General features: G+C 41.9%; 1 protein-coding gene across 1 annotated transcript in view; it reads left to right on the forward strand.

Moving 5' to 3' along the window:
- Positions 1–3193: 3193 nt before the first annotated feature.
- BMP5 (bone morphogenetic protein 5) overlaps positions 3194–27128 on the forward strand; it is a 111111-nt gene continuing 87176 nt past the window's right edge. The window contains exon 1 of the mRNA XM_075268387.1: positions 3194–4050. Within this exon, the coding sequence (XP_075124488.1) occupies positions 3588–4050 (463 nt within the window). The 5' untranslated portion in view covers positions 3194–3587. The remainder of the gene's footprint in view (positions 4051–27128) is intronic.

The following is a 27128-nucleotide window of genomic DNA, read 5'->3' on the forward strand; positions in this document are numbered from 1 at the left end:
GAAAATATATAGAAAGCTCTTATACTTCTACCTTCTGTTCAATCTACTCCTAGTCTTGGCTCCAAAAACTGCAACAAAATCTACAAAAAAAAAAAAAAAAGCTGCATTTCCTATTTTTACTGGATAGCGAGGCGTAAAATAACAAATACTTTATACTTATCATCTCATATGGCCAGGGATCCAGTAGAGGGTCCAAGTTTGGGTCCCGAGTCTTTGTTGACATTCAGCCAGTATTTAAGCATTTTAACCAACTGTGCACATAGAGTCATGGCTCAGCCATTGTGTGACTGACTCACTCCTGTGCTGGCTAAAGGTCAGGAATTGGTGACCTGGAGGGAGGCTCTCTGCTGGATACCTGGCTGAACAGACAGTACGTATACACTATTTCTTAATTAAGCCTCACTATCCACTAAAATACTGACTGCAATACTCCTGTAATTAAACTGGTTTCCCTATAACTGCAGTCTTACACTTCGTTCACATCTGCGTTTAGTAATCCGTTCGGGGAGTCCCCGAACTGAATACCAAATGCAATTGCAAGCGCTGTGCAGTGAAAGCACACGGATCCCCATAGACTATAATGGGGCCCGTGTGCTTGCCGCGCACTGCCCGCACAAATTATGCGCCAGGAAAGTAGAATGTGAACCTGTCCACATGTTCTGTGCGGAGATCTGGCGGCAAGGACACGGATCCCATTATAGTCTATGGGGTCTGTGTGCTTTTACTGCACAGTGCTTGCAATTGCGTTTGGTATTCCGTTCGGGGGGGGGGGGGGTGTCCCCATGCGGACTCCCCCGAACGGAATAAAAATGCAGATGTGAACAAGGGGTTAATGTGAGTGTTACCATGAAAGTCTAAAGCAACAGTTGACACATCTGTATAATTACACTCCTATTGACAAATATGGCAGGCATCTAAATATTGGGAAATGCATAAGGAAAGGCTACATAATATCTGCATTTACTAGGACACAAAATCTTCTTGAATGTTTAGGAAAAATAGGAAGGAAATGGCTCATCCAAGGACAGGCTATACAATATTATTTATTATGCTTATTTTTATAGCACCATCATATTCAACAACGCTTTACAGACACTGACAGTTACTGTCCCATATAGGGCTCACAATCTATATTCCCTATCATTATGTCTTTGCAGTGTGGGAGGAAACCGGAGTACACAGAGGAAACCCACGCAAACACGGGGAGAACATACAAACTCCTTACAGATGTCCTTGGAAGGATTTGAATTCAGGACTCCAGCGCTGCAAGGTTGTGGTGCTAACCACCGAGCCACCATGCTGCCTCATGCTGCAACAGCTATTGAACTGTTCTGTATATGAAATGTTTTACATTTTCCATAGGGGAAATTCAGAAACAAGCAATATGCCATATATGCCAGGCCATAATATCTATAAAGTGTTTCTATGAAAGTATAATCTTCTTATGGTGCAAAGCTATAATTAAATGTATGAGAAGTAATTTCAGGCTGGGGAGAGGCTGAGGCTGGCCATACATTAGGGACTTCAGACTACTGTTTGCTGATCTCATATTGATGTGTACCATGATATTGAATGTGGCCTGATCTAGGCCACCAATGTTGAGGGGCAAGTGTGTACCTCCCCACCTTTTGTGACACAGATTTCTGGTTTATTGAACCAAAGCCAGGAGCAGATTGAGCAGAAGGTAGAAGTATAAGAACTTCCTATATATTTCCCATTTCTTTTGTAGCCATTCTTGGTTTTAGCTAAAAATCTGCAATACAAACTATGCGTTTCAGCAAAGTGGCGCCTAAGCCTTAGGCTGGGGCTACACGTTGTAAATACGTGGTGTTTTATAGTCATTTTAAAGTGGATGGGATTCTAGAGAATCCTATCCACACATTGCCGAAAAATATGCTCAGCAGACTTGCTGTGATTTGCAAAACCCTATGTGTGGCCTTTCCATAAATTGGGTTTTTCTATTGTCCATATACTCTGGCATATGACAAGTTTAGATGTAGTATGCAAAATTATTAATACAGCATTTCCAAAGATGTTCACTTACATAGATTTATAGAATATGCCAAGTGACATTCCATGCAAGGCCATTGCAGCTTCCAGCCAAGGTGTCAGACAGCCTGCACCCCAGAGATGAAAAAGGACTTCACTGCAACCCAAAATGTCACATCATATATTGATACTTTTACAAATGGCATTGATACAATAAAATGATGGAGCATTATTGGGAGTTATGTCCTCACATTCTACGTATATTGAATGTTCCACGCCAGTTGGCAGGATTGGTTTTCTGAAGACTTGCACTCATGGACAACTACAAAGTAGGTGCTGCCAACAGGAAAAAAGTTAATTGAGTTATTCAGTGGCATTATTAATAGAAATTCCAGAAAATATTTGCCCCCATGGTTCCTTTGTCTCTGAAGTTCAGACAATTCATTAGAAAACTGACATATACAGATGTAGCAGAGTTAACCGGAACTTCTGCAATTGGTTAAGGCAAGGTTTACACTACCACTGAATTCTGTTATGAAGGTGTCCATTAAAAAAACACACAAAAAAACGCATACCTATCATAACGGACAATAACGGACGCTAACTGATGTTAATGTGTTGGTTTTTCTAACTGATCCATTTAATGGTTCAGTAAAACTGCTGCAGTGTGATATTTTATCAGTTACCTTTCATGTTTTTTCTTGTCTTCTATGATAAGATATCAAGCTGCAGCAGTTTACTAAAGGCAAACATACGGGGTAACTCCTCTGTTACATCTATATGTGTGACTTACAGTACATACAGTATCTTAGCGGTGCTTATTAGGTTTTACGTGCAATATACATTTCTATCTGTGCTGCATAAATTGAAATCCAAGTTCTACCCAGTCCTCCTATAGTAAGAGACTTATTACAATAAAGCATGCTGTTAATTAACTGAAAACACTTAAGGAGATCATATACTTATTGCCATAATCTTCCATCCTGTGCAGTAAGTGTTCTAACTGGAGTAAATTGGAGAAGCAAGCGGAATGGGTTAATGGTGCTTTGCCTTACTGGTCTCAGATTACAATGAGAAGCCTCTTCTTTCCCAGCAGGGTTTTGCTTACATTGGTCTTTAGATCTCAGTAGAAGAGCGCTGTATATTTATGTGAGCACTACATGAAGGTGGAAATAACCGAGCCAGCAGAGCAGTACATGGACTGGTGCAGAATAACAGGCAGCTCCTGAAGAAGGAGGAGAAGACACATGCTAAGGTTATCACGACTGCTCAGCCTCATGACAGCCTAGAGTTCAAGGTGTACGAGCTAAGGAAAATTCAGCAAGAAACTTGGAGAAACTTCAAGAAACTACTGAGACATTTATTGTCTAACATGGAAATCTTCACTTCTAAGGTGTTCGACTTCCAGCAGCTTCTATCCAAAGCACAGTGACAAGGACAGCTTCTGGAGAACGTGCTCAGTGGTGACATCTCAAGAACCTATCTCAAGAGATGTCCAATGGAAGAGTGACATTGACGTAAGCACAGTGTCGTCTCATTGACTATTGTGAAGTCTACTAAGCCTCGGAGATCGTCAGGACAGGAGCAACTCTTGAGATATGGAAGTCCTTGGGGTGATGCTAGCCATATTGTGTAGCTGCTGCTACCTTGTCCAAGGTTTGGGGGAAAATCATGTGCATTCCAGTTTTATCTACAGGAGACTGAGGAATCATGAAAGGAAGGAGATACAAAGAGAAATCCTTTCCATTTTGGGCTTACCTCATAGACCAAGGCCATTCTCACCCGGGAAGCAGGCGTCCTCTGCACCACTCTTCATGCTGGACCTTTACAATGTTATGGCCAATGAAGAGGAACATGAAATGTTGGGGTACACCCTGAGTGGGTCTATGATAGAGAGCAGAGGGCTGAGGAGGGGATACCCAGCAGTGGCCAACGGGTACTCCAGGAAAGCCCAAGCCTATCGCACAGCCCCTCTGACCACTCAGAGCCCCCCTTTAGCAAGCCTGCATGATACCAACTTTCTCAATGACGCTGATATGGTCATGAGCTTCGTCAATCTAGGTAAGGAAACTCCTCGTGAATGGTCATATTGGAGATGCTATGTCTTTCTTAAACTGACAGCACCGTCTAAGCACAGGTCAGATCCTTATAGCTGAGTATAGGGTACACTTACATGAAGAGCTCTCTAATCCTGATCAGTTCTACTCAAGTGCTGCTGTCCCTGTAAAGGATCAGGATTTGACAGATACTTTTATATCCTAAGTAGAAACTACTAAAACAAACCTCCCCAAGATCTCAGATACAATACATTTCTATATAGAGCTATACCTATAATCTGCTCATGTAAATAGCTGCACAGTCTTCATTTATCCACTGACACTTTATATACATTATCTTGCCAAATCTACAGAAATCCAATTTATCAAACCTTCCCCAACTTCTTGTAGTTGTATAGAGGGGAGAAAAGACATTTGACAGGTCACATCTTGGACTGATCAACGCTACTTTGTGGTTTACGTTGAATTCTTAAAACAAACATGATGTAAGATACAAATCTTCCATATGGTCTAGCTGCAATACATTACAATAAAGTATTCTTCTCTATAGGAACAAGTGTATCTATAATGTAAGGACTGCTCAGTCTATGAGACGATCGTGTACTTGTTCTATAGTTGCAGATGGGAAGATTGGGTTAGTAGTTTTATTATATTATTACCAATTCTTTGTAATACAGTAGGTAAGAAATACACAGAAACTGTCTGCAGATTAGGAAATGTGGCCAAATGAGATAATAGTAAGGAGTAGCAAAATAAACATTTGTTTCTGCGATACTGTAGTAATAGTAGTAATAATAGAAGTAATACAATGTATGAACTACTCCACTCTCCCTATGTAGTCCTGCTTAGTGAACCCACATGCTGAGGACCTACAAGCTTCTGTGCATGGTCTATACCCAGGAGATGTAGTCACAGAAGAGTGTAAAAGCTACATGTCACCTATTTCTATCTGACTGTATGTAAAAGACACTGGAGAAAACAGATACTCTATAGCTAGGCTGTTATCATTATTATTATTATTATTATTATTATTATTATTATTATTATTATTATTATTATATTTTTCTTATAATACTTATTATTACTATATGTGACAGTTAAAAAACTAGAAACAGAAGTATATACGGTATATGTTTGTGCAATTCATATACTGTGTACTGTATATATATCTGTCTCAATAGTATATCATTTCTATGTTTTTGTATTTATATATTTATGTAATGTCGGGGATCTTTCTGTTCATATATCACTTTTGGAATTGACTTATTTTTCTAGATTCTGTCTATACTTTTGTGTTCTTTGTATTTATGTATATAAACCATGTAATATAGTAAGCTACTAGTTAATATCTGGACGGTGTACATTCTACATTAGATCGACAATTTCTTTAAAGAGCGTCAGTCAGAATAGAAGCAAGTTCCCGAGAGTCTGGGGTCTCGCATGGGGGTAAGAGGCTGTATTTCGGGAAATCACAGGAGCAGTGTGAGCTGTAAAGTCCTAGTGTTTGGTGGGATTCAGGAAGGAAATGATTAGTAAAGCATGGTGCACCCCAAAGAGCATGTACTGGGCACGAATCTGACATAGCAATTCTGTGCTAATAATATTATTATGACATAAGACAACACAGGTTTGGGGAAACTTAAACAGAACCAGATATTGGGAACAAAAGCTGCAATTGTATTCTGATTCCGTGTTCATAAAGCTCCCAGTCACATCATGTCTGAACTTCTCACCTCTAGAGAACACATTGACTGGCTGTAATACAGGAGCCCACTCCAGTAGGTACAAGTCTCCATATTCATGGCTGGATAAACAAGTGGGTGACATTCAGTCTGAGAGAAAGCAGGGACTGGGACAAAGTCTCCCAGATTATTTTTATGTTTCTATACTGTAGACCATGGCCTGGTTCCTACTATAAAAACAGCTGTAAATATTCTTCCAAATATATTGTATTCTATTCTATTATATAGACAATAGATATATCTAGTGCTCATGCTAGAGGTAATAGCTGCTAATGGAAATGACTCCATTCTGGTGGGTGGCACAATTTCCTGCAACTAAAATGGTCTCTTTGGTCAGCGGTAATTTGTGAGAAAAACAGAAGCTGAAGTTATGTCCAAAAAGCAACGAAATAAATCAGAGGAAGAGGAAAGGCAAATGATTTAGCATATGCTGAGTGCTGGATATAAGACATTAATATCATTTCCACTGACTGATCTGCAGGGGACAAGCTCAGAGACTCCACATCTAAGTCAATGAAATAAACGTATGGACTGTAGTCTGCAACTACCATTAAAAGAATAAGGAAAAATGTCAGGGTAGAAAGACTCAATATATACAAGAAGAACAAATATATATACAGATATATCCCAGGTCTACATATACATTATCAAAATATTGCTATTAGTTTATTAATACAACTCTGATTTCAATTTATGAAACTGACTGTAGACAGAGCCTATAATTTGTAATATCAAGTAACCTTGAGAATATTGTTTATTTTATTGTCATAAACTAATTTATTAATATAGATCTAATCCTGGTTTCTGATGTTGTAGGAATATTCCATAATCTCTGTGGTAGTGTGGTGTATTATGAAGGATGTTACTCGTTGTTTTGTTATTATGAGATCCTCTTCATATCATTTTTAAAGCAGATTTTGTTATAAAATATACACATTTTATTAATAAATATTATATCCTTATTGTTACTGACTTAGTCTATAATCTGTAGTCTAGAGTAATCCGACGGTTTATGCCGGTTTTGTTGTCGTTATCATTTCTTCTCAATATCAATTTTTTAAAGTAGATTTTGTTATGGGATAAACATGATATTATTTTATTAATACAGATGTTATCCATATCGATATTGATTTAGTTGTTAATCTGTAATCTGGAGTAATCTGAAGGTTTTTGACGGTCGTGTTGTTGAATGTGGATATTAGTTAAGTAAGGCAGGTCTCCTGCCCACTATACAGTAACTTCCAGTATATAACACTATAAATATATTATACTATACGATAAGGTTTCACCAATGTGCACGTATTTTTCTGAGACAGACACGTAAATTGTGCTGGTGCAGGGAAGTTTCAGTTTATATAAGCTGTATATTATTACTATAAATAATTCTATAGGCCCCCATCACATCTCCTGCAATTACAGGGTCACCGAAACCATTTACAGGAGATCAAACAGCAGTAAGTGAGAGCTACGCCCCTAATAATAAGAACAGGGCTTTGTTATTCCTGGAAAGCAATGAGCTCATCCCAAACTCTCCTAAAGCTACATCTAATTCTTGTCGGTAGTGAAAGGGTTTTCTGGATTATGGAGGGAGTGCAGATCAAAGCCATGCACGGATCAAACCATATTTAGCCCATCACATCATTGTGCTGGAGATTGGTGGGAGCAGGAAGGACACAGGGGGCGCCAGGGGGACACTTTATGGGGCACCACCTAGTCCTGGAGCTAAGCAGGCCAGTGACTGGGGTCAGAGAGCGCATTCCTGCCCATTAAGGGGGACTCAGGCTAAATCAATTGGTTCCGCTTTTAATTTCTACATCAAGGTTTAGATTAAGCTCTAAGCAGAGAAAATGATCAGTTTATGAAGTGCCAATTGCAGCTCCCAGTGCTCAGGCATCCCCAGGGTTTCCTTGGGTTGGGTCTCTTTAAGTCATTTCAAATGGGTTCTCACAACCTTCTACTCAGTATATTCATGTCCTTTGTTCTTTCTTCTAAAGTCCTTTCATTACTTGACAATTTTATTTGGCCAAAGGCAAGAAAACTGTCCAGCAAGGCAGGTGGAGAGCACAGCCCATAGCTTTCATCCCCCTCCTCAGACACAGAAACCCACCGAGACCATCAGCCTTATTATCTGTAGATACAGTAGATCTATGGTGATCTAATCCAGTTCAGCTAAAGTGTTCTCTCTACTTTACAAACACACATATAGTATACATTCTTATATTTCTTCACAACATATTAATGTTACATGATAGATAAATGAATAGTTAGATAGATAGATAGATAGATAGATAGATAGATAGATAGATAGATATGCTAACTGTAAACATATTACAATTACCTAAAGATACATACACTAATATAGTATGCATACACTGTGCAAAATAATACTGGTACATATTAATATTGACTCTATGTACTTATTATCATAGTACCAACAGTATCATAAGTACATAGTTATACTTATATAGCTATTTATAATAACAGATACATAGTATCCAGATATTTAATATGCTGCATGTATATATATATATATATATATATATATATATATATATATATATATATCATTGATAGATAGAGTATGTAATTTATATTGTTATATTGTGTTTGAAATCTATGCTTAATTAATATTGCCTATTTAATTTGTATTCTAGATACATTTATGATATCTATATAAGCTAAATACAGTATATTTAGAAATAATATTTGTTTAGTCATTAGTAAATAAGTTTGTCTTTTGTCACCATTCAGTATTATGTCACTATGTATTAACTGGGATGTTATGTTGGACTGCAGTATTCTATAAAGGTACAATTAAGCATGACAATTTTAGTACACAGCACAGTTAATGACATTGTATATATGTATATATGATATCTCTCTCTCTCTCTCTCTCTCTCTCTCTCTCTCTCTCTCTCTCTCTCTATACATATATGTACTGTTATAAAATATACTAAAACAATTGCTATAACTAATAATCACAATACAGTTTCATATAGGGTTTCAAGTGACATATACACTATATAAGTGACAGATGTGCATGACTTATCTGCTTATTACTTTTGCACATTTTCAGTTTGACGCTATTAATATGCTGAATTATTGTTGTCATGTTATAGCTCTGCAGCTACCAATAATGTACAACATAGTCCATATTATAGTATGTTATTCATATTATTGTAGTATTATAGTAGTATATAGTAGTATATTATTATTATTTCATTAACTGGAGTTTTTACTTATGTGTTCTGTTGCTTAAGCAATGTGAACAGTATACTATATATATTGTATACCTGCTGTGTTTTATTTACCAGCATCATAGAAGGTGATGCATAATTGTATCTTGTTTAAAGAGTATAAAACATTGCTTACTATTAAGTACTAAAATAGATATCATAAATGCTACAAGTTTCCGGATATTTCCAGAGAATGTAATGATATCCTGAAATATACTGTATACGCCACGTATGGCATGTCACATTATAATAATCTGTGCCCCCCATGGTTCAGCTAATCTTTTATAATAGTAGTAGTAGTCGTGGGAAAGCTACTTTGTGCTACATCTATAACTGGCAGTGTGGTGACTGGATCACACTTGGGAGGAGATCAGAGAGAACAAGAAGTGCCATTGTTCTCTACCTATATTAAGACTGGCCCAGGCTCAGTCACAGATTATATTTTATTGGTTATGGCTTAGGCTTTACCCATTTAGTCTGCTCATGAAATGAAAGGTTTGCTACAAACAGGCTATAGAATAAGAGGATAGAACATGGGTAACAAGATTATCAGTGGAGAAGGTTAAGGGGGTTTACAGAAAACCAGCGGGCTATAACTTCCCATGGTACTGTAATTGATTCCCATGTGGATGTCATCATATACTTGCAGGTGGTATTGAAGACAATGAGTATTTTTACAGAACTTTTGATATGACTTGTACATATACCTGTATTATTATACTGGTTAAAACAAGACTGTACACCTAATAAGGAACATATAGGTGGTGCAGTGGAAGCAGCCACAACTATCGCTGGTTCAGGGACGGACATACCATTGGTGTAACCTATGCAGATGCACATGGGTCCAGTAGGTAAGAGGGCCCACTGTCACTATAAAACAGCTTCTAAGTCTCCATTAGATTGAATATAAATCCCTACACTCTTAAATTTCATGGCTAACAATTACTGATACATTGCTAGAGAGCTAGAGAGACATAAGAGTGGTGCTTATGATAAGATATAAAATAATAAAGGCTCCATATGCTTTTCCTGTACAGGGGCTCTGTACTGTCTGTGTCTGCCACTTCTCTGGTGCAAGAAGAGCCAATGGCTTGCAGAATTATGCTAGATGGGGTCCCTGTTATAGATTATGCACTAGGGTCCAGGATCTTCAAGATACACAAACTATTGTTTATCAGGTCATTCAATTAATCTGTATTTAATAAGGGGTACATGCCATAAATGTCCGATAGGTGCAGGTACAATCTCAAGAACAGGGGTTCCATTGGTGGGAAGTCACATCTATGAGGCATTTCTAGCATATCCTGTGGATATAGCCATAAATATCTAGATGTGGTTATTTCTTTAACAGTGGCGAAAAAAACATTTGAGAGAGTAATTGGTGAGATTTGGGGCTTCTGATATACAGCTTTGTGCAACTGAACATTTGCACTACTAATTTTTGCCGTTCCTAACCACTGCCTCTGATAACCGAGTCTAAAAATAGGATATTAAAATCCAGCGTAGAAAAAAAACAATACTTTAATAGGCCACGGGTGCAAGCTAGAATGTATCAGGCAACAGATCCCATATAAGTACTTAAAAGTAAAAAAAAAAGCAGCATTCCCAAATCTCCAAATATGCAAAGTGAATCTTTTAATCCACAGACAATGTTTTGCTCTCTACAGGGAAGTTTCTAGAGAATCTGACTCTAAAAGTAAACAATTTGACCACTACCTCCAAAATCAGATTTAGGCTCAGGCTTTGCATAGCGAAATGCAGCTAAGAACGCTTCAGAAAAAATGCATTGCTTTTTTTTTCGCCAGTGTTTTTCTCAGCGTTTTTTCTCCCTCAATTAAATATATAGGGAAAATGCTTATGACTTTGCAGCTAAAATTTACATAAGGGAGAGTTCACACTACCGTCAGTGTCCGACAGGTAGTGTCCGCTCCTAGTGTCCGTTCAAAATCTCACACGGACATTAGGAGCGGACTCTAGCTGTGTCCGTGACACTTGTCATTTATTTAAATGGTGATCGGGTGCATTCTTTTGCACTACGTGCCTGTCCTTCACTGTCCGCATGTAAAGATGTCCGACTTTTCAAGCGGACAGAAAAAACCTACATGTTTTTCTGTCCGCTTGAAAAGTCGGACATCTTTACATGCAGACAGTGAAGGAAGGGCACGGAGTGCAAAAGAACACACCTGATCACCATTTAAATAAATGACAAGTGTCACGGACACAGCTAGAGTCCGCTCCTAATGTCCGTGCCAGATTTTGAACGGACACTAGGAGCTGACACTACCTGTCGGACACTGACGGTAGTGTGAACGCCCCCTAATACATTTTTCAAAAACACACTTTTCTTGAAGATGCAGCTTTTATGCAGCTTTTTTTTTGTTCCTGAAGTGTGTGGATGAAATTATACAAAATCCTAGTCACTTTTCTAGTACTATAAAGCAAAGTCTCTCCGCAACTGCCAAAAACTCTGTGTTTCCACAACGTGGGGCCTTGGGTGATTTATAAATGCGGGTCATTATGGTTTCCATTATCGTTTTTTAATGCCAGAGTTGGCAACATTCGTCTGTTCTTAAATTAGGATTTTTATTTTTTATTTTTATCATTGTTACCTCTTCATTTAACATTTGGCATTCTTTGTCTATCTCTCTCCCATTGATTCTGGCTTCTTTGTATATATTTGTCTGAACTATCACTTTCCAAAATGATCTGTCACCTTCTCACTTTTTTCTCTCAGCCTTTCTCTGTTACCTCCATTCTATATCTGGCTCACACCTGTCTTAGTCTTTTCCATCTTTCAACCCTTTTGATGTTTAATACAGATACACACACACAAAAACAGTATCAAGATAAAGAATGTGGATTCTTCTCTTTAGTATAACATGCAGCTAGTTTGACCTTTAAAGTTTCTTCTTCAATAGGGAACTGGAGTGGATGCTGTTATTTGACCAATATGCTTTTGGACATAGGTTTGTATTACTGATGCGTTTTATAATAATAATACATTTTATTTATATAGTGTTAACATATTCTTCAGAACTTTCAAGCTTTCAAGTACAGATAGAATGAGGCATTACAGAGTAGTAAGTCAATTCACACAATGGGACTGAGGGCCCTGCTCACAAGAGCTTGCAGGATGATAGGCAGAGATGAGGGAGGAAATGTAGGGAAGTGCAGTATTATGCATAATACTGTGGGACCACTATGGGGTATAATACTGTGTGCAGGGGCCAATCTATGATATAATACTTTGAGCAGGGGCCACTATGGGGTATAATATTGTGTGCAGGGACCACTATGGGGTATAATCAGTGGCATAACTACCACGGTAGCAGTGGTAGCAGCTGCCACAGTGCCTGGCACCTTAGGGGGCCCGGCCCCCTCACTAGTTAATATGCCACAAAAAGAAATAATAAATTTAACTTTTTGAGGCCCGAGGCCACCTAAGGTGTCGTGTTCGGGGTTGGGGATGCCTCAGCCTGCCTCCTGACAATGGGGGAGGGGCGGAGACATCACGGAGGAAGAAGATAAACCTGTGCACGAGAATCATCTTATGGAGTGAGTAGAGCAGCAGCGCTGAGTGAGTGCAAACTGGTGAGTTAAACCCATATGTGCAGGGCAGGCTGTCAGCACACAGTACTGTGCTGACAGCTGCCTGCTGCTCTGTCTGCTGTCTGGGAAAGAACGGGTTACACTAAATGTGCCATTGTAACCCATTCTATCCGAGACAGCAAACTTATTACAGTATTATGCATTACAGTACATAATTCTGTGTGCAGGGGCCACTATAGGGTATAATACTGCGTTCAGGGGCCACTATAGGACATAATACTATTTGCAGGGGCCACTATAGGGCATAATACTGTGTACAGGGGCCACTATGGGGCATAATACTGTGTGCAGGGGCCACTATAGGGTATAATACTGTGTACAGGGGCCACTATGGGGCATAATAGTGCCACCAGGAATGCGGGGGGGAAAAGGGGGTGGTCGGTAGGGGTCTTTTGAGGGGATCCCCATGTCAAAGGTTTGTCATGGGGCCCCGCCATTCCTATTTACGCCACTGGGTATAATACTGTTTGCAGTGTCCAATATCGGGTATAACACTGCCTGCAGGGGCCACTATGGGGCATAATAGTGCATTCAGGATTGCTGGGAGGTGGTGGTCGGGGGGCTTGGTCGGTCTTGTGGGGGGGGGGTAGGAGCCCATGTCAAAAGTTCGCCACGGGGTCTTGCCATTCTTTGCTACACCACTGGTCAAACATAACCCATGAGGCGATGGGAATACTGCCTAGGAGTTAGGGTTAGGCCTCAGACTGAAATAGAGATATCAGGGTTAGGTCTGTTTGCTGGTGGAAATAGAAGTAGTTTATTCTTAGAGAGATTAATTTTAAGATAAAGCAAAGACATGATATTTGAGACAGCAGAGAGACAGTCACTGGTGCTCTGTATTAGTGCAGGGGTGACGCCACGGGAAGATGTGTATAATTGAGTGTCATCAGCATAAAGATGGTACGGGAAGTAAAATCTGGTGAAGGTTTGTCCAATGGGGGCTGTCTAGTGAGAGAAGAGCAGGGGGCCAAGGACCAAGCCCTGAGGAATCCCAATGGGATGGGGAAGAGACAGCACCTGCAAATGATACACTGAAAGAGCGGTCTGAGAGATATGAGGAGAACCAAGAGAATGTGGTGTCTGTGAGGCATAGTGAGAAGGAATTGATGGTCAACAGTGTCAAATGCTGCTGAGAGATCCAGAATTAGAAGAGATTATTTAAAGGGGTATTCCCATGTACATAATCATATTTATATTTGAAGATAAGTAAAAGTTAAACATTTTTGCAAATATAAATAGTAAAAAGTTCTGCAGAGTTTTAAAGATTTTCTCTAACCATCTTAGTGGTGAGAGTCTGTTGTCTTGATTGGTTGCCAATGGTTATGACCACTATTGCAGAAACTTTCTATGGTCTGGGACTTGTTAGGAACCCAGCTATGATTTTCTTATTGTAGCTGGGTTATCAGGCAGGGTCACAACATGTATCAGAAGATATCCCGGCCACAATAAGGACATCATGGTGGATTTTCTGACCTTAGAAAGTTCCTGCATTTATGGTCGTATCCATTGGCAACCGATCAAGACAACAGGACTGTGACCATAAGATATTTAGAGAAAATCTTTAAACTGGAGCAGCAACGTCATTCTGACACTTTCCAATTAGCAGAGGACAGTGTCAGAGCAGCTTCAGCAGAACTCACAAGATCACGCTGCTGAAGCTGCTCTGACACTGTCCTCTGCTAATTGGACAGTGTCAGAATTATGTCGCTGCTCCCTTCACTGTCAGAAATGCCCCTTCTGACAGAGAAGGGCTTCATTAATATACAGGGCGCCAGAAATAATGGGGCTCAGAACTCTGCAACGAGGGGGGGCTAGAGAGACTGATCAAAGTGCCCCAGAGTCTGTGCAGCAGCGCCTATAACATGGTGCAGAACACTGCACAGGCTTGGGGTGGTGAAAGGTCCTCTTTAAGACAGCAAAAAATTGACCTTACGTCTACCCATATGTCTATTATTACATCTAATTTCCTCTAGGCTTGTAGGTCTGTATGTGCCATCCTCTCGGAACTATGTACTGTACATGATAAGGTTTTAGAATTGTTCAATTTTGTCGAATGTACTGTAAGTCAATCAATTCCATTGGGATCTGATAACTAGTGTTTATAGATACCTTTTGACTCTTCCCTAACAACAGATGTCAAGTAAAAAAAGGTTCGGGCATGTTAGTTTCTTTGTTCCCACCTGTGATAGGGGACTTGTGGCAGCTTTTTAATCCTCTACCCTTTGAACAAACACATGCTCAGCTAAGTCATTTATGTGCGTATATGGTGTAGGGTGGTGAAACAGTATTTATCGGCTACTTCAAGTCTCTTCTCTTCCTTTTTATTTCTTTGTCTTTCTATATGTTTCTCCTTGTGTTTCTAATGTAGAGGTTAATCTGTTAAACATCATCTAGCTACTTGGAGTTAGGCCAATATTACCCACATTGTTGATCTTTTACAGATTGCCCACATAGTTGATGTTAAAAAGTAAAGGATCATAAAAAATCAATTGTAAATTTGGAAGAGTTATGAAGGCATCAATTAACTTTACTTTGCTCATCCCTTATACTACCTACCTATTCTCAAAAATTGTTTGCAGATGGAAAATAGCGGTGGAGCTGCACTGAAATCAAGGCTGCGGCATCTAGTAAATGATGCCTGTAACGTCTTTTTAATGACTATATGTATGTCAGTAAAAAAAAACCTCCTGTTATTTCATGGATACAGTCTACTGCTTTTCTGTAACAACAGTTCACATTACAAATGTTTATGTGGTGGATAATAGCATAGGCCTTCTTTAATGTGTAGATAAAACAATGCTGTATACAACCACTGCTAGTAATGTAGATGTTAGTTGCAGTGGTAATAGGCAATCCTACTCATGATGTTGATTGTTGCCATATTATGTGAAAATATGCTGTATTTCTATAAGGATATTTACATACTGGTTTATGAAGATAATAACATTAAGCATAAACCTGACTCTCCTGCAATGTTCCCCTGGTTACTTCATTTCTAAACTTTAACATCTTAGTTTCGGAACTACATTTTTGCCAAATTCAAATGTCTCAAGAAAGCTGCTGTATTAGATCATGTGGTACCGATGTGTAATAGTACATACAGAGCCTGTTACAGGCCCATTCCGCAGGTATCTATACATCAAGACATCGATATATTGGAGCAAGTCCAGAGAAGAGCAACCAAAATGGTGGAAGGTCTGCAAACCATGTCCTATGAGGAGCGGCTAAAAGAACTGGGATTGTTTAGTTTGCAGAAGAGAAGGCTGAGGGGAGATTTAATAGCAGTCTACAAATATCTGAAATGTAGTCACAGTGCAGAGGGATCTACCCTATTCTCATTAGCACAAGGAAGTACAAGAAGCAATGGGATGAAACTAAAGGGAAAGAGATACAGATTAGACATTAGGAAAAACTTTCTGACAGTGAGGGTAGTGAGAGAGTGGAATAGGCTGCCACGGGAGGTGGTGGGCGCTCCATCAATGGAAATCTTCAAGCGGAATCTGGATAAACATATAGATGGGATGATTTAGGAAAACCTGCACTCGCAGGGGGTTGGACCCGATGGCCCTTGAGGTCCCTTCCAACTCTACCATAAGAAAAAATAAATAAATAAATAAATAAATAAATAAATAAATAAAAGGGTTGCCCCACAATGCACATTTTTCAGGAGAGGTGAAACATGTCTGTCCCCCTTCACTGGGAGTCCAACTTGTCATTCGAATAGGGGTCCCAAGATGCCCCATCTCTCCTCACTGCATAACCACTGTGAGGAAGAGTTTCCACCCTACAAAACTATTCAATGTCTATGTCTAGGTATTTAGGTATATTCAGGTTCAGCTCACAAATCACATTTTTGGAACATCATAAGTAGATAAATGCATTGTATGGGGAAGGTAGCTCGGTAGCAGCAATGATACGGACCTAACCAGTCAGAGATAGGGACACAAAACTGTAGCAAACAGGTTTATTTTATTTTTTAAAAATAGCAAAATAAATAAACGTTCATGTCAGGCACAAAACAATGAACAAAATGAAATACCTTAACTTCAGGCAAATAGAGTGTGAAACAAAATCTTGCTCACCTGAGCGCTAACTAAACAATAAATGCTAACTGTATAGGTAGCTCACTACCAGCCACACATATCAACCAAAAATAGCACAATACTGTCTCAGCAGTCTCACAGTGTCAGGACAGACCTAGGCACTTTCTCTCCTCCCAGGATCTGCCCTGAAGTGCAGGCTCTGCAGCTTTTTATAGCCCAGTAATGAGCCTATGACCCACACCTGGGCTGAGGCCTACTCAAGACCCGCACTGGACCACACATGAGTTAGAAATCTGGGGGAGGTATACCAGCACTCTAACACTCTGCCTGTCACCTCACAATTGTTTTAGGGAATGCCCAGGTTGCAGTTATTATTTAGGCACATAAGGTCTTAAGAAGCAGGAACTCTCTAGGTCAAGTGCAAGGTATGAAAGGAAGGTGCATGTCTTAATGTTCTTGGAATCCATGTGCTTTTCACCAACCAGTCAAACCCTGTACTAGATGTTACACAGTGTTTCAATTTTGCAGTGTTCCTTTAACTGTTGATATAGTGATTTTGCAGTTTGCATTGGTGTAGTTATTTGTGAGATCTCTATATCTAAATGAATACTGGGGTTCCTTATGATGTGTGGCATTCCAGCTAGTGAACCCTGTTTTGTCACTAGTCAAATATGCTTTTAAAACTGTACGGTTATTTTAACATTCATCTTCCTCTCATTCTTTACACTCATAGTAAATACTTTGTTGACTAGTGTTTTACTCACCTGTCTCGCCTAGAAATAAAAAAAGAGAAAAAAGTCAACCACGTTATGAAAGTAAAATTCATATTGGAAACAGCTGCCATGATTTATTAAAACATGTCATAAAATCTGGGGAGAAAATGAAATATTATGGTACTTTCAGTACTTGTCTAGTTATTTGATATTGTGAGGGCAGAGTTATGTGAACTTTGTAAAACATAATATTGGATTTTTGTATGCTTTTCATAGGATTGGAAATGTAACTTTAGAGTAGGTGTGACTCAGTAAACACTAATGTATTGCACTATATTTGTGAGATAAAATACAGAATGCCCTACTGCATTTTAGCACTGAGTAGTCAGACGATCCCCATGTAGCACTGTGATGGCTGGCACTTTTACTGAAGTATTTTACTATACAGAAGACTTTCTCCTGGCCTATATCAAATAAAGAGACACCTATTAAAGAAACTTTCCAGGCTCCCCACTACCCACACTTCCTATCTTTTATGCCTGAACTGTAATAGAATTCAGCTCACTACACGTCGACCCCCGTCCAAATGTGAGTTTGTGAATGTGAGGAAGTAAAGCTAAAAGGCAGAGGGAGAGAAAAGAAGCCTGGACCAATGATAAGGTAGAGGGTATGTCTCAGACTACCTCAAACTCTCTGTAGACACCGTAGTCACTGATCACAGTTATGCCAAGATGGAGATGATCTTTTTCGGCCTAGAGACCATGTGTAAAGAACTAAGGCAAATAAACTCATAATACATTAAGAGTCCCAGGATATTCAGTATATAAGTAAAGTTATAGGCAGTGGGGTCAAGGTGGCCATTAAACTGTAGGTACAGCAGCAGCTGCCATCAAGCTCACAGTCCACTGGCTCCTCAATCTAGAGTCTCTCTTGATTGGGACAAACTGCAGAGGGGCCTGGGGCAGATGTAACATTAAAAAAAGAAAAACATATTCCCTGGTGCTATGGTGTCCTCTGCTACTGCTCATTCAATCATACACCATGCTTCAGTCCGTCCTCAGAACCAATGCAGCTCACGTACCCATTGAGGCCAGTTAGTAGCCACAGTGGTTGCTGGAGAGGGACTGCTGACATAAGTGAGTGACATCACTGGTCCCTCTCGAATGACTGCCTACTTGGCCTCAGTGGTCACGTGGGGAGCAGGGTAAATGAAGTACAGTGCGTGACAGAACGGGCTGCAGTGTCAGACACTGGAATTCTGATAATAGGTGAGCATGTTTTTTTTTTTTTTTTTATAATGCCCTATAATGTTACATACATTATAGTGAAGATCCGGTAACTATGACATCTGCTCTGCAGTAGAGCGACTGCCATCTTTAAAGACCCAGTACTATTTATGGTGGACGTCTGGAAAGGGTTAATAAATATTATAATATATTTTATGAATGGATTTTGGCTCCTGCCCCTAAAACCCTATGCCAAAATCTACTTTTTACCTCTTCTGTATTTTTTGCTTTGTTTCTCTCAATGACTTCTCACTGGAGTACAGTGGGCTCTAAACTGAGTATAGAAAGGTCAATTTAAACAGTTATATCTTGGCCATTCTAAAACATAGAACAGTCATGTCATATGAGAGAAGAGATTCTTGTCTTTCATTTGACACCTTGATTGCAGTCAAGCTGCTCCCAGTCTTCACTATTTTTAACTGATGATACCTCTGTAAATAATACAGATAATCTTATCTGTCCTATGCTGTTCAACGTTTTATAGTGACTGAGATATAACTGTTCTAAGTAACCCCTACACAGTTTTCCTGCTTTATTAAAGTCCATACTCACCCATACTCCAATGAGAAGCCAGTGAGAAAAACAAGGCAAATAATAAAGAAGGGACACAAGTGGATTTCAGTAAAGAATTTCTTGGAAATGAGCCAAAATCCATTGATAAAGTATATTACAATATTTATTAATCACAATTGCTGCCAGAATATCAAAAGATATTTCAAAGTTTAGGTACAGTTAAAGGTTTTGGAATGGGCATGTCAAAGTCCTGATCTTAAAAACACACAGCACATACTAGTATCTCACAAGATACTCACCAAAAAAGAGACGCAAAAGGATCAAAAACACTTAAAAACAACACATATGATCAAGAACCCCCATATAATAATGAGGATTAATATGCTGCTGTGGTGTAAAATATCTCCAAAAAGCCCTGGATAACCTCCAGGCTCGCTCCCATGCACTTAGCCCCTCCTCCCTCCCCATGAGAGCAGGCAGATACATCACTTGACTTTTGAGCAAATAAGTCAAGGGCTGTGTCAACAATGAATTGAATAAAGTAAGATAGTGGACAAACAAAGCAGTTTTGCTGAAGCAGTGTATTTAGGAAAAGTATTACATTCACATTAACAAGCAGTATAGATAGGATCCTTGTGATGGGACAACCCCTTTAACTTCAGGCAAATACAGTGTGAAACAAAATCCTGCTCATCTGAGCGCTAACTAAACAATAAATGCTAACTGTATAGGTAGCTCACTCCCAGCCACATATTTCAACCAATAATAGCACAATACTGTCTCAGCAGTCTCACAGTGTCAGGACAGACCTAGGCACTTTCTCTCCTCCCAGGATCTGCCCTGAAGTGCAGGCTCTGCAGCTTTTTATAGCCCAGTAATGAGCCTATGACCCACACCTGGGCTGAGGCCTACTCAAGACCCGCACTGGACCACACATGAGTTAGAAATCTGGGGAAGGTATACCAGCGCTCTAACACTCTGCCTGTCACCCCACAATTGTTTTAGGGAATGCCCAGGTTGCAGTTATTATTTAGGCACATAAGGTCTTAAGGAGCAGGAACTCTCTAGGTCAAGTGCAAGGTATGAAAGGAAGGTGCATGTCTTAATGTTCTTGGAATCCATGTGCTTTTCACCAACCAGTCAAAGCCTGTACTAGATGTTACACAGTGTTTCAATTTTGCAGTGTTCCTTTAACTGTTGATATAGTGATTTTGCAGTTTGCATTGGTGTAGTTATCTGTGAGATCTCTATATCTAAATGAATACTGGGGTTCCTTATGATGTGTGGCATTCCAGCTAGTGAACCCTGTTTTGTCACTAGTCAAATATGCTTTTAAAACTGTACGGTTATTTTAACATTCATCTTCCTCTCATTCTTTACACTCATAGTAAATACTTTGTTGACTAGCGTTTTACTCACCTGTCTCGCCTAGAAATAAAAAAAGAGAAAAAAGTCAACCACGTTATGAAAGTAAAATTCATATTGGAAACAGCTGCCATGATTTATTAAAACATGTCATAAAATCTGGGGAGAATATGAAATATTATGGTACTTTCAGTACTTGTCTAGTTATTTGATATACGCATGCTTCCCGTTGAAATCAATGGGCTCTGTTTTGAAGCGCTGCGTTCGGACACGTGTATATTAGAGATGAGCGAACAGTGTTCTATCGAACTCATGTTCGATCGGATATTAGGCTGTTCGGCATGTTCGAATCGAATCAAACACCGCGTGGTAAAGTGCGCCATTACTCGATTCCCCTCCCACCTTCCCTGGCGCCTTTTTTGCTCCAATAACAGCGCAGGGTAGGTGGGACAGGAACTACGACACCGGTGACGTTGAAAAAAGTAGGCAAAACCCATTGGCTGCCGAAAACTTGTGACCTCTAATTTAAAAGAACAGCGACGCCCAGCTTCGCTAAATTCCAGGGAGAAGCTTGTCAGTGTAACGTGGCACTGATGGGCTCAATCGCCGCAACCCAGCTTTCCGCGGATCCTGAATGGAATACACTGACAGTGTATTCCCGTATACCCGATATATACCCCCGATACCCGTTCCAACGGTGTGCCCCCCCACCTTCACCCCAGAAATACCCTGCAAGTCCCCTAGCAATAGAATTGGGGCTATATACACGCACTATTTTTGCTACTGCCATATAGTGCCATTGTCTCACTGGGAATTCAAAGAATATATTGGGCTTACATATAACTTCAATTCCAGGGAGAAGCTTGTCAGTGTAACGTGGCACTGACGGGCTCAATCGCCGCAACCCAGCTTTCCCAGGATCCTGAATGGAACACACTGACAGTGTATTCCCGTATACCCCATATATACACCCCAAATCCCCGTTCCAACAGTGTTCCCCCCCACCTTCACCTCAGAAATACCCTGCAAGTCCCCTAGCAATAGAATTGGGGCTATATACACCCACTATTTTTGCTACTGGTATATAGTGCCATTGTCTGACTGGGAATTCAAAGAATATATTGGGGTTACGTGCACCCACAATTTTTGCTACTGGTATATAGTGCCATTGTCTGACTGGGAATTCAAAGAATATATTGGGGTTACAAATACCCTCATTTCTTGCTACTGCCATATAGTGCCAGTTTCTGACTGGTAATTCAAAGAATATATTGGGGTTACGTGCACCCACAATTTTTGCTACTGGTATATAGTGCCATTGTCTGACTGGGAATTCAAAGAATATATTGGGGTTACAAATACCCTCATTTCTTGCTACTGCCATATAGTGCCAGTTTCTGACTGGTAATTCAAAGAATATATTGGGGTTACGTGCACCCACAATTTTTGCTACTGGTATATAGTGCCATTGTCTGACTGGGAATTCAAAGAATATATTGGGGTTACAAATACCCTCATTTCTTGCTACTGGTATATAGTGCCATTGTCTGACTGGGAATTCAAAGAATATATTGGGGTTATAAATACCCTCATTTCTTGCTACTGGTATATAGTGCCATTGTCTGACTGGGAATTCAAAGAATATATTGGGGTTACAAATACCCTCATTTCTTGCTACTGCCATATAGTGCCAGTTTCTGACTGGTAATTCAAAGAATATATTGGGGTTACGTGCACCCACAATTTTTGCTACTGGTATATAGTGCCATTGTCTGACTGGGAATTCAAAGAATATATTGGGGTTACAAATACCCTCATTTCTTGCTACTGCCATATAGTGCCAGTTTCTGACTGGTAATTCAAAGAATATATTGGGGTTACGTGCACCCACAATTTTTGCTACTGGTATATAGTGCCATTGTCTGACTGGGAATTCAAAGAATATATTGGGGTTACAAATACCCTCATTTCTTGCTACTGGTATATAGTGCCATTGTCTGACTGGGAATTCAAAGAATATATTGAGGTTACAAATACCCTCATTTCTTGCTACTGGTATATAGTGCCATTGTCTGACTGGGAATTCAAAGAATATATTGGGGTTACAAATACCCTCATTTCTTGCTACTGCCATATAGTGCCATTGTCTGACTGGGAATTCAAAAAATATATTGGGGTTACAAATACCCTCATTTCTTGCTACTGCCATATAGTGCCAGTTTCTGACTGGTAATTCAAAGAATATATTGGGGTTACGTGCACCCACAATTTTTGCTACTGGTATATAGTGCCATTGTCTGGCTGGGAATTCAAAGAATATATTGGGGTTACAAATACCCTCATTTCTTGCTACTGGTATATAGTGCCATTGTCTGACTGGGAATTCAAAGAATATATTGGGGTTACAAATACCCTCATTTCTTGCTACTGGTATATAGTGCCATTGTCTGACTGGGAATTCAAAGAATATATTGGGGTTACAAATACCCTCATTTCTTGCTACTGCCATATAGTGCCAGTTTCTGACTGGTAATTCAAAGAATATATTGGGGTTACGTGCACCCACAATTTTTGCTACTGGTATATAGTGCCAATTTCTAACTGGGAATTCAAAATGCGCAAGGCTCCCAGAAAGGGACGTGGACGAGGCCGTGGGCGAGGTCGGGGGAATGGTTCTGGGGAGCAAGGTAGCAGTGAAGCCACAGGGCGTCCCGTGCCTACTCCTGTGGGGCAGCAAGCATTGCGCCACTCCACAGTGCCAGGGTTGCTTGCCACATTAACTAAACTGCAGGGTACAAACCTTAGTAGGCCCGAGAACCAGGAACAGGTCTTGCAATGGCTGTCAGAGAACGCTTACAGCACATTGTCCAGCAGCCAGTCAGACTCTGCCTCCTCTCCTCCTATTACCCAACAGTCTTGTCCTCCTTCCTCCCAAAATTCCCAAGCTTCACAGAACAATATCCCCAACTGTCCCTGCTCCCCAGAGCTGTTCTCCGCTCCTTTCATTGTCCCTCAACCTGCCTCTCCACGTCACAATTCCACGAACCTAACAGAGGAGCATCTGTGTCCAGATGCTCAAACACTAGAGTCTCCTCCATCTCCGTTCGATTTGGTGGTGGATGACCAGCAACCCACCCTCATCGACGATGATGTGACGCAGTTGCCGTCAGGGCATCCAGTTGACCGGCGCATTGTGCGGGAGGAGGAGATGAGACAGGAGTTGGAAGAGGAAGTGGTGGATGATGAGGACACTGACCCGACCTGGACAGGGGGGATGTCAAGCGGGGAAAGTAGTGTGGATGTTGAGGCAGGTGCAGCACCAAAAAGGGTAGCTAGAGGCAGAGGCAGAGGTCAGCAGCTTAGGCGAAGCCAGGCCACACCCGGAATCTCCCAAGATGTTCCAGTTCGTACCCAGCCCCGAAAAACTCCCACCTCGAGGGCACGTTTCTCGAAGGTGTGGAGTTTTTTCAAGGAATGCGCCGAGGACAGATATAGTGTTGTCTGCACAATTTGCCTCTCGAAATTGATTAGGGGCTCTGAGAAGAGCAACCTGTCCACCACTTCAATGCGCCGTCATTTGGAAACCAAGCACTGGAATCAGTGGCAGGCAGCAACGGCAGGACAAAGGCCGCCTGCCATTCACGCCACTGCCACTGCCTCTGCCACTGCCTCTGCCACTGCCACTGCTGACTGTGCTGGCGATGCACTCCAGAGGACGAGCCAGGACACCACTTCATCTGCCTCCGCCACTTTGTTGACTTCTCCCTCATCCTCCCCTGTTCCTGTCTTATCTCCTTCTCCTGCACCATCAAAGGCACCATCAGGCGCTTCTTTACAACAACCCACCATCTCTCAGACATTGGAGCGGCGGCAGAAATACACTGCTAACCACCCACACGCGCAAGCCTTGAACGCCAACATCGCTAAACTGCTGGCCCAGGAGATGTTGGCGTTCCGGCTTGTTGAAACTCCCGCCTTCCTGGACCTGATGGCAACTGCGGCACCTCGCTATGCCGTCCCTAGCCGTCACTACTTCTCCCGGTGTGCCGTCCCCGCCTTGCACCAGCACGTGTCACTCAACATCAGGCGGGCCCTTAGTTCCGCGCTTTGCACAAAGGTCCACTTGACCACCGACGCGTGGACAAGTGCATGCGGACAGGGACGCTACATTTCACTGACGGCACACTGGGTGAATGTAGTTGAGGCTGGGACTGCTTCCCAAACTGGCCCAGTGTACCTCGTCTCCCCGCCTAACATTCCTGGCAGGGACACGAGAAGAACACCCCCCTCCTCCTCCTCCTCTACCGCCTCCTCCTCCGCCACCGCCTCCTCCTCCGCTGTTAGATTGACCCCAGTTACGAGTTGGAAATGTTGCAGCACTGGCGTTGGTAGACGTCAGCAGGCTGTGCTGAAGCTGATCAGCTTGGGGGACAGACAGCACACTGCCTCCGAGGTGAGGGATGCCCTCCTCGATGAGACGGCAATATGGTTTAAGCCGCTGCACCTGGGCCCAGGCATGGTCGTTTGTGATAACGGCCGGAACCTGGTAGCAGCTCTGGAGCTTGCCGGACTCCAACATGTTCCATGCCTGGCCCACGTCTTCAACCTAGTGGTGCAACGTTTCCTAAAGAGCTACCCCAATGTTCCAGAGCTACTGGTGAAAGTGCGGCGCATGTGCGCCCACTTTCGCAAGTCGACAGTAGCCGCTGCTAGCTTAAAATCTCTCCAGCAACGCCTGCATGTGCCACAACACCGGCTTTTGTGCGACGTCCCCACACGCTGGAACTCAACGTTTCAGATATTGAATAGAGTGGTTGAGCAGCAGAGACCTTTGATGGAATACCAGCTACAAAACCCTAGGGTGCCACAAAGTCAGCTGCCTCAGTTTCACATCCATGAGTGGCCATGGATGAGAGACCTTTGTGACATCCTACGGGTCTTTGAGGAGTCCACAAGGAGGGTGAGCTCTGAGGATGCGATGGTGAGCCTTACAATCCCGCTCTTGTGTGTTCTGAGAGAATCCCTGATTGACATCAGGGATAACTCAGATCACACAGAGGAGTTAGGGATAGCATCCGATCCGTCACAGCTGGAGAGTAGGTCCACACATCTGTCCGCTTCACTGCGTTTAATGGAGGAGGAGGAGGAGGAAGAAGAGTTGTCCGATGATGTGATGGTGATACAGGAGGCTTCCGGGCAACTTCGAATCGTCCCATTGTTGCAGCGCGGATGGGTAGACATGGAGGATGAGGAGGAAATGGAGATTGAACTTTCCGGTGGGGCCAGAGGATTCATGCCAACTAACACTGTGGCAGACATGGCTGAGTTCATGTTGGGGTGCTTTACAACTGACAAGCGTATTGTCAAAATCATGGAGGACAACCAGTACTGGATCTTTGCTATCCTTGACCCCCGGTATAAAAACAACATCTCGTTTTTTATTCCGGTAGAGGGGAGGGCCAATCGCATCAATGCTTGCCACAGGCAATTGGTGCAGAATATGATGGAGATGTTTCCAGCATGTGACGTTGGCGGCAGGGAGGGCAGTTCCTCCAGTAGGCAACCAAGTTCTCACCGGTCCACACAAACGAGGGGCACACTGTCTAGGGTCTGGGACACCTTGATGGCACCCCCTCGCCAAAGTGCCGCCACGGAGGGTCCTAGTGTCACCAGGCGTGAGAAGTATAGGCGCATGTTGCGGGAATACCTTTCCGACCACAGCCCTGTCCTCTCCGACCCCTCTGCGCCCTACACGTATTGGGTGTCAAAGTTGGACCTGTGGCTTGAACTTGCCCTATATGCCTTGGAGGTGCTGTCCTGTCCTGCCGCCAGCGTCCTATCTGAGAGGGTGTTCAGTGCAGCTGGTGGCATCATCACTGACAAGCGCACCCGTCTGTCAGCTGAGAGTGCCGACCGGCTCACTTTGATAAAAATGAACCACCACTGGATAGAGCCTTCATTTTTGTGCCCACCTGTGTAAAGCACCCCAACATGAAACTCCATGTCTGTACTCAACCTCTCCAATTCCTCCGCATCCTCATACTCATCCACCATAAGCGTTGCACAATTCTGCTAATACTAGGCTCCCTCCACCCTGATTTCCCCCAACTCTGCTGGTTAGAGGCTCCCTCCACCCTGATTTCCACCAACTCTGCTGGTTAGAGGCTCCCTCCACCCTGCTTTCCCACAACTCTGCTGGTTAGAGGCTCCCTCCACCCTGCTTTCCCACAACTCTGCTGGTTAGAGGCTCCCTCCACCCTGCTTTCCCACAACTCTGCTGGTTAGAGGCTCCCTCCACCCTGATTTCCACCAACTCTGCTGGTTAGAGGCTCCCTCCACCCTGCTTTCCCACAACTCTGCTGGTTAGAGGCTCCCTCCACCCTGATTTCCACCAACTCTGCTGGTTAGAGGCTCCCTCCACCATGAATTGGTCCAAACTGGGGTTTTTAGAGGCTCCCTCCACCATGAATTGGTCCAAACTGGGGTTTTTAGAGGCTCCCTCCACCATGAATTGGTCCAAACTGGGGTTTTTAGAGGCTCCCTCCACCATGAATTTGCCCAAACTGGGCTAGTTA

This window comes from Leptodactylus fuscus, chromosome 3 (assembly GCF_031893055.1).
Source record: "Leptodactylus fuscus isolate aLepFus1 chromosome 3, aLepFus1.hap2, whole genome shotgun sequence".
In the NCBI taxonomy this organism is placed as follows: Eukaryota; Metazoa; Chordata; class Amphibia; order Anura; family Leptodactylidae; genus Leptodactylus; species Leptodactylus fuscus.